The sequence below is a fragment of the Schistocerca cancellata genome, chromosome 12 (genome assembly GCF_023864275.1).
Source record: "Schistocerca cancellata isolate TAMUIC-IGC-003103 chromosome 12, iqSchCanc2.1, whole genome shotgun sequence".
Classification (NCBI taxonomy): Eukaryota; Metazoa; Arthropoda; class Insecta; order Orthoptera; family Acrididae; genus Schistocerca; species Schistocerca cancellata.
In genome coordinates this window covers 33,915,585-33,924,815 of record NC_064637.1, presented here as the reverse complement: position 1 = coordinate 33,924,815, position 9,231 = coordinate 33,915,585, and the positions used below count along the sequence as shown (strand labels likewise).

The following is a 9,231-nucleotide window of genomic DNA, read 5'->3' as shown; positions in this document are numbered from 1 at the left end:
AGCATCAGAAAACGGGGGACCCTCCCGCCGTAATAGAAAGCTATGTGTGAGGGAATACGCGTGAGGGTCACTTCCTCCCACCTGAGCAACCGGCAGGAGGAACGCCACGGCCGAGTTGTTGACTTCACCAACCGCAATTTATTGGCCGTCACCTCCAGCCATTCTTCGTCCCACAACTCCGTGCACTTCTTGTGGAGTGCAGAAATGACACACTGTAAGGAAATAGGACACTGGACCACATCCTGCTCTCTGCAGGCCTCCTTGGCAGCCCGATCGGCCTGTTCATTGCCCAATATTGCTACCCAGCAGGACGACACCTCCTTACCCCGCCGTTGGAGCAACTACAGTTGGTAATATATCAGCTGGACCATCTCCTCAGTTGGGTACAGATTCTGCAATGATTGAAGGCACTAAGAGAATCGGAGTGACGGAGAAATCGATTGCCCTGAACACGATTCATCTGCTCCAGTGCCTTCAGGATCGCGTGGAGCTCCGCTGCGAAAATGGCATATTCATCAGGGAGGCGAATCCGGGTAACATGGTCAGGGAACACTACAGAACAGCCAAGGAAATTCTCTTGTTTGGAGCCATCAGTGTAAACGACGGAAATGCACATCTAAAATGTTAAATAACTGAGGTTGGAATGTAAAATCTGGTGTACTATTTTTCTTAAAATTAGTCAAATCTAAAGTAAGTCTGGGTCTCCGCAGGAGCCAAGGTGGAAATCTGATCCAACCGCGACGGAAAACATGAAGACCAGTCATATCCATCGCAGTAAGTAACCTATAACTCTTAAAGCATAACTAGTAGCTGGTATTTGTAGCTGTATCTGAATGTTCGCAAGAATACTTGGAATACCATGTGACAAAGTACATTTGTACATACATAGTTTTAATAATCAGAGCTGAAGCAATCTATGTAAAAATACCAGTAACAATTCCATTTTTAAAAACTTACCTCAATATAGGCTATGTTTTCTCTCTTTGGGACAAAACTATCATTTTGGAGAAGATTGTTTCGTCTAATCACTAACACTTTGGACATGGATCTGGCTTTGGACAGGGATCTGGTTTTGGACAGGGATCAGGTTTCTTGCATGGGTCAGGTTTTGGACAAGGATCTGGCTTCTTGCATGGATCAGGTTTTGGACAGGGATCTGGTTTGGGACAAGGATCTGGTTTCTTGCATGGATCAGGTTTTGGGCAGGGATCTGGTTTCTTGCAAGGATCAGGTTTTGGACAGGGATCTGGTTTCTTGCATGGATCAGGTTTTGGACAGGGATCTGGTTTTGGACAAGGATCTGGTTTTGGACAGGGATCTGGTTTTGGACACGGAGGTGGTTTCGGAGGACAAGGATCTGGTTTCTTGCAAGGATCAGGTTTTGGACAGGGATCTGGTTTTGGACAGGGATCTGGTTTTGGACATGGATCTGGTTTCTTGCATGGATCAGGTTTTGGACATGGATCTGGTTTCTTGCATGGATCAGGTTTTGGACATGGAGGTGGTTTTGGAGGACAAGGCGGTGGTTTCTTGCACGGATCAGGTTTTGGGCAGGGAGCTGGCTTGCACGGCTCAGGTTTCTTGCACGGATCCTTTTTCTTAGCACAGTTGCTGTTCTTCTTCTTCGATGAGCAGCCTCCCGAGTATCGAGCTATGGTAGACTCGACAGCAGCCTGAAACAAATAAAAAATTCAGATCGCATTATAAGACACTAAAATGCCATTATATTCTCCTTAGTCTCAAAAAAGATATCGTTCAGTAGCTTTTTTACCAAAAAAATAAAGCACAGGAATCACATTGGTCACTGGTTTATTGAGACACGTTGCACCTGAAATGGGCAACGTTCGGTGACTCACGAGCCCGATTCATTTCCTTAGCTAAGCTCGCCGGCTACCTCGTCACATGACCTGAGCTCAGCGCTCCTATTGCAGAAAGTCAAGACTAAGGCGTTCGTAACTTTCATGTTTATGGGGTAACGCACTAATGACAATGCTGCTCCCTTCTCGACACAACACGTCAGCAAAATATGTCTCAAAACACACAGTTTTGAGAGTAAATTCATTTTATGTTCATCTCATCTTCAGACATTTACATTTACATACGCGTCGTGAACATTCTTTACTTCTGTTATATGTTTTGCAATAGGTATCTCAGAAACATCCGTTGCAAAATTCTACACCGCCATTAGTAAAGAAACAACATTCACGACATGTAATAAATGAGCGGCTGAGTGTACAAGTGATACAAGTGTAATTCACCAGAAAATGAGCTAAATGCACATCTAGAAAGCTAAAGTGTGTGTCTCATCCGAGTAAAAGAACTAAAAGCGAGTTCCCACATAGTGCTACACCCTGTGCTGATAAAGCTTAAGCTCTAAGCCAATGACTGGACTGTATTTTGAATATAACTAGTATAACTGAAAAGGCAGAGAGAAGGAGAATTCCTGTTGTCTTTAAAGAAGATTCAGGTATGTATTTTTTGAGAACATAGCAATAGTCTGATGTGTATGCTTTTAAGAGTACCTATATAATATTTAACGCATGTTTAAATGAGTCACATTTTGAAATACCGCTAGTACATCTCGACGCAAAATCCGCATACTGACACAACAGATCATAAGGTCCTAGGGCCTACAATATGTATATGGAATATTATGAAGATTTTGGTCTCTCTGAAAAGGCAAATAAGCGCATCAAACACGTATTTTTTACCCAAGACAGGATGGAATAAGGTGAGCAGAGAGTTTTCCGTAGTGGAATTGGAAACAGGAAATTTTCTTTCACTGAAAGCCATGAATGTCATAACATAGGATATAGTTCCTAAAGGCACAGAAGGAAACAAAATACAATAGATTAATATCAAGTGGACCTGAATCAGTGAAGAAAGTCCTGCAACAGCGCAGTTCAGTACACACTAAGCCTGATCTTGAGTTTATGGAAGCGGATTTTAGGAGGCCCAATATTGGTCCCCCGTCGATACCTCTTCCGTAGCCTTTGCATCAACATGAGTTTGAAAAAAAATCTGAGAAAAGGAAAAATCTGGAGTAGATGATGAATTACATCCCTCCACTTTGGCACAAGTATTATAACAATATTTCCCATCTCCAGTTACCAAGGGTGTAAGAAGATGGAGTGGAGGAAGAAGAAGATGTAGTCAAAGAAGGGCACGAGGAAGACTGAAAAATGCACACAACACAATGGCACAGCATCACGCGTGTTGCCTAGAAAGGGCATTCTTTAAGAAATACCACAGAAGGGCATAATTACGATTTTACAGACACTGTGAGAGATTTATAGAAAGTGACCATGAATAATCTCTTGTATGGTGTTAGGACCGCACCAATATATTTTCGTTTTGGTATTTCAATGTAATTTGCTATTTACGTATTGTTTTCAGCTTGTTACATTAATTTCGCGTTCATTACGCACATATCCTTCTTTTATAATGAATATGTATTGTACTATGTGTGTCATGTGTATTGTACCAAAAAATCTTGAAAATGTAGCACAGTAAATAAAGTTACGTCTTACTCTTGTACCAGAATTACTCTAAAAAGTTTTAAGAAGTAAGGAGGAAAAGTGTTTTTAATATATTGTAAAAAAATAATGCAGGAACACCTCAATCTCTAACCATGTCTGCAACTATACACAAACTTTGTCCTCGGCAGGCAAGGACAGTGGGGACGTGTGTGTGAGTTATATTCGCAAGAATATGTGTATATATGTTGTCTAATTCAGAAGGCCTTTTGGCCAAAAGCTTTCTTATTTAGCAGTTTTTTGTAGTACCTGTCTGAGACTCAACATCTCCATTATATGGTAAGCAGCGATCTACCATTTTCATAATGTTGTCGTTCTTCCATCCTGCATTTTCCATTGCATGAATAACGACAATGATGACCATAAAAAAATCAATAAATCTCAGCTTATACGTGGAACTGTGGCAGAAATATTCCACCTGAAGTGCAAGATATATGAGAGAGGCGAAATACCCTCAATCTTCAACAAGAGTGAAATAATTCAATTTCCAAGTGAGGCAAGTGCTTGAAGGGTGCGAAAATTATCAGACTATCAAACTGTGTTGGGAAAGTACCAGAGCTCCAAGCGCTAATAGAAAGCACTGATGCTCAAATCGTTAGAGGCACTGAAGCTGGCTAAAGCGGGATATAAGCTTAGCCGAAATTTTTGCGAAGAACCTAACGGTGTTCCGAAAAGATAGCCTAAACATGGTTGGCGGTGGGGTGTTTGTTGCTGTTAGAAGTAGTTTAACTTCTCGCGAAATTGAAGGAGATACTTCCTGTGAGTTAGTGTGGGCAGAGGTCATTGTTGGCAACCGGAATAAAATAATAATAGGATCTTTCTACCGACCTCCCAGTTCAGATGATACAGTTGCTGAAAGGTTCAAAGAAAACTTCTGTTTGATTTCAAACACGTACCCGACTCATACGATAATAGTTGGTGGTGACTTAATTTACTCTCGATATGTTGGCGAAAATACATGTTTAATTCCGGAGGTACGCATAAAATATCCGAAATTGTGCTCAACGCATTCTCTGAAATTATTTCGAGCAGTTAGTTCATGAGCCCACACGAACAGTAAACGGTTGTGAAAACACACTTGACCTCTTAGCAACTAATAAACCTGAGTTAATAACTAGCATCAAAACCGATACAGGGGTCAGTGAACACAGGGTTGTCGTAGCGAGATTGAATATTGTAATCCCCAAATCCTCCAAAAATAAGCGAAAAATATACCTATTCAAAAAATCCAATAAAAATTCGCTTGACTCCTTCCTGGGAGACAATCTCCACTCATTCCAAATTAATAATATATGTGTAGATCAGATGTGGCTTGAATTCAAAGAAATAGTGTCGGCAGCAATTGAGAGATTTATACCAAATAAATTAACAAACGACGGCCTGATCCTCCTTGGTAAACAAAGAGGGTTAGAACACTGTTGCAGAAACAACGAAACAAACATGCCAAATTTAAACTGACGCCAAATCCCCAAGATTGGCGATCTTTTACAGAAGCTCGAAATTTGGCTCGGACTTCAATGCAAATGCTTATAACAGTTTCCACAACGAAACTTTGTCTCGAAACCTGGCGGAAAATCAAAAGAGATTCTGGGCCTATGTGAAGTATGTTAGCGGCAAGAAACAATCAATGCCTTCTCTGCGCGATAGCAATGGAGATACTATCGAAGACAGTGCTGACAAAGCAGAGTTACTAAACACAGCCTTCAGAAATGCCTTCACAAAAGAAGATAAAGGAAATATTCCAGAAATCGAATAGAGAACGGTTGCCAATATGAGTAACGTAGAAGTAAATATCCACGGAGTAGTGAAGCAACTTACATCACTTGATAAAAGCAAGTCTTCTGGTCCAGACTGTATACCAATTAGGTTCCTTCGGAGTATGCTGATGCATTAGCTCCATACTTAACAATCATATACAACCGTTCGCTCGACGAAAGATCCGGACCCAAAGACTGGAAAGTTGCACAGGTCACAGCAGTATTCAAGAAAGGTAGTAGGAGTAATCCACTAAATTACAGCCCCATATCGTTAACGTCGATATGCAGCAGGATTTTAAAACATATATTGTGTTCAAACATTATGAATTACCTCGAAGAAAACTGTCTATTGACACACGTCAACATGGGTTTAGAAAACATCGTTCCTGTGAAACACAACTAGCTCTTTATTGGCATGAAGTGTTGAGTGCTATTGACAAGAGATTTCAGATCGATTCCGTCTTTCTGAATTTCCGGAAGGCTTTTGACACTGTACCACACAAGCGGCTTGTAGTGAAATTGCCTGCTTATGGAATAGCGTCTCAGTTTATATTTTATGATTTCCTGTCAGAGAGGTCACAGTTCGCAATAATTGATGGAAAGTCATCGAGTAAAACAGAAGTGATTTCTGGCGTTCCTCAAGGCAGTGTTATAGGCCCTTTGCTGTTCCTTATCTATATAAACTATTTGGGGGACAATCTGAGCAGCCGTCTTAGGTTGTTTGCAGATGACGCTGTCGTTTATCGAATAATAAAGTCATCAGAAGATCAAAACAAATTGGAAAATGATTTAGAAAAGATATCTGAATGGTGTGAAAATTGGCAGTGACCCTAAATAACGAAAAGTGTGAGGTCATCCACATGAGTGCTAAAAGGAATTTTTAAACTTCGGTTACACTATACATCGGTCTAATCTAAAGGCAGTAAATTCAAGTAAATACCTAGGTATTACAATTACGAAAAGCTTAAATTGGAAGGAACATACAGAAAATGTTGTGGGGAAGGCTAACCAAAGACTGCGTTTTATTGGCAGAACGCTTAGAAAATGTAACAGATCTACCAAGGAGACTGCCTACACTACGCTTGTCCGTCCTCATTTAGAATACTGCTGCGCGGTGTGCTGACGGAGTACATCGAAAAAGTAGAAAGAAGCGCACCACGTATTGTATTATCGCGAAATATGGGAGTGAGTGTCACAGAAATGATACAAGATTTGGGCTGGACATCATTAAAAGAAAGGAGTTTTTCGATGCGACGGAATCTTCTCACGAAATTTCAATCACCAACTTTCTCCTCCGAATGCGAAAATATTTTGTTGACACCGACGTACATAGGGAGAGACGATCACCACGATAAAGTAAGGGAAATCAGAGCTCGTACGGAAAGATATAGGTGTTCGTTCTTTCCGCGCGCTATACTAGATTGGAATAATAGAGAATTGTGAAGGTGATTCGAAGAACCCTCTGCCAGGCACTTAAATGTGATTTCCAGAGCATCGATCTAGATGTAGATGTAGAACTCGTTGTTGCGAAATACTGATACGACTGTTTACAGAATGGTTTTCTTTCTCATGGACGATATTAACGATGGCAGGGTATTTAAAGCATCGGGATAATTTTTCTCCCATACAATATATTGTTTCTCTGTACACATAAAAAAATTGTATACGCAACTATCTTACTTGTATCTCGGAATTATTTCCCAGTTCTCTAAATTATCGTAATCTAAACTGACTTCGTATTTAGACCTCAAAATATTACACGGGAAGCGACGCTATACGTTACGTCGTATGACACATGGTCAGTAGATCACTGTCCAAAACCCACCTTAGTGTCGTAATTTCCAATTTATTCTGTTTTATCCATCCATAAGTCGGCACAAATAACAATTTTGAAAATAATTGAAGTTGCCATAATACAGACGATTAGCAAATATCATTATATTCATGTGCGTGAACACCCAATTGAAAGTGATCTGTAATGTTGGAAATTTCACGCGCCATGCAGAGACAGGAATCGAGACGTAAATTCTGAGGGCCCAAAGAAATCGGCCAATCTCTAGCACGGGTAAAAAAAAGGCATACTAATTTAGAATAACAACGTAAGTGTAATTACATTTCATCCCGCTCGACGAAAGTTCCGTACTTAATGTTTGGAAGTTGCAGAGATCACACCAATACACAAGAAACCAAACAGAAGTAATTATAGAGCCATGTCACTGACATCGATTTGTAATAGGATTTCCGAACATGTACGCATTCAAACATTTCGAAATACCTGCATTGCATACTGCCCTTTATGCGACTTTGTGCTTGAAACTTTGAGCTGAAGGTGGCGCTAAGCTATGAAAAGCAACAACTACAAATTAAGAAGCCAGACAGGATATCTGGAAGAAAAAGCGTCGAACACATTCGCTATATTTTTTCTTTGACCCAATACAACACTCATGACTCTCTCCGTTATTTCTAATGAATTTTTTTCTGTTTGTGTGCGTAGATGATAAAGTATTTGTCTGTGGAAACAACAGTTCCCTTTAAAAATTTCTTTGCTCGCTACTAAATTAGGAGCCGTAGCCCGATTCTTAAGTACTCCAGTATGAAATTAAAACATAAAGAATGACTCTTAAAATAATTTTAAAAGAATTACACGAGAACAGTGTTATTCTGCTATCAATTTTCGTAATTCGTAATAGGACATTAATTCCTACAAAAGAATAAAATGTCATTTAGGTTTCAGACAGCTACGCTATCGGCTAAGCAAATAGCTAGACTTCGTCATAGGAACAAAACAGGTATGACGCGCTTGCAAACACAAATTGAGAATAAGAAATAATCATAATAAATCACACAACCCATATAAAATGTATCATCAACGTATGTTCTTCAAATTAGAACTTATGTCCAAGATAAAACTACTTGATGCTACTGTAAAAACGTAGAGTGCATTTCATATCCAAACTTAACGACAAGTAGGCTAAAAGACGGTATAGCACGGAAATAGGTACGGTATGTTTAATTAACACTTTACGTGGTGTACATTACACCAAGAATGGGATATTTATGCGGATCAACACAAACAAACATTGAACTACGTCCAATTGCTGTGTGAGTCATTGGGAAAAGAACTAGTAGCGAACAGAGAACTGTTGAACTGTTAGGTCAAGAGCAAAAAAATTTCGCTCACTTGTCAATTGTCGAAACACTCTAGATTGCTACTGCGTACCGTATTTTATATCAAGCGGTAAGCTACGTATGTGTGGCTGCCCATTCGCAACAGTAAGCCTAATAATAACGAATACATAATTTTTTACTTCACTGTCTTACCTCTTGAAATGCTGGATACAGTTTTAGTGCAAGATTGAAGAACCGTGACATTTTTTACTGAAATTTTGACAATAAAAATTAGGTCTAAAATGAATATCCTTGAAGACTGGGACTAACAGCGTAGCATTTGTTCCAGGCGTCTTCTGTTCCAAAGATAACTGTGCACGTCCACATTGTGCTTTGCTGTCCGTTGCACGCTGAATACAGTTCTTGAAATTTTACCGTCTGCTAAATAAATCATTCGTAATTCACTTCTTTCGTTATGCATGAATGGAGAGCGACGACAATGTGTATTCCATAATTAAAATCAAAAACAGCTGCGAACATGAGTAACTAGGAAGCAGCTTAATGAAGGCAATTCTTCTGGTCCAGATTGTAAGTCAGTTATGGTGCTTTTCGCCTTTGCTGATTAAATAGCTCCATTATCAGCAACCATGTTCAACCGCCCGCTCGACGAAAGTTCCATACTTAATATTTGGAAGTTGCACAGATCACACCAATACACAAGAAACCAAACAGAAGTAATTATAGAGCCATGTCACTGACATCGATTTGTAGTAGGATTTCCGAACATGTGCGTATTCAAACATTACGAAATACCTCGAAGAAAACGACAT

At 39.8% G+C, this 9,231-nt stretch overlaps 1 protein-coding gene across 1 annotated transcript; it reads right to left on the bottom strand.

Annotated features, from left to right (window-relative positions):
* Positions 1–1,028: 1,028 nt before the first annotated feature.
* On the bottom strand, positions 1,029–8,665 carry LOC126109423 (keratinocyte proline-rich protein-like). Its single transcript, XM_049914457.1, has 2 exons — positions 8,615–8,665; positions 1,029–1,673 (listed from the first exon to the last, which is right to left on the bottom strand). Exons 1-2 carry the CDS (start codon positions 8,663–8,665, stop codon positions 1,029–1,031), a joined length of 696 nt encoding a protein of 231 aa, XP_049770414.1.
* Positions 8,666–9,231: the final 566 nt, after the last annotated feature.

Coding starts and splice junctions, on each gene's coding strand:
- LOC126109423 (XM_049914457.1), bottom strand. CDS start 8,665: ATGTCACGGTTCTTCAATCTTGCACTAAAACTGTATCCAGCATTTCAA. Junction 1,674..8,614: donor TGTATCCAGCATTTCAAGAG/GTAAGACAGTGA, acceptor TATTTGTTTCAG/GCTGCTGTCGAGTCTACCAT.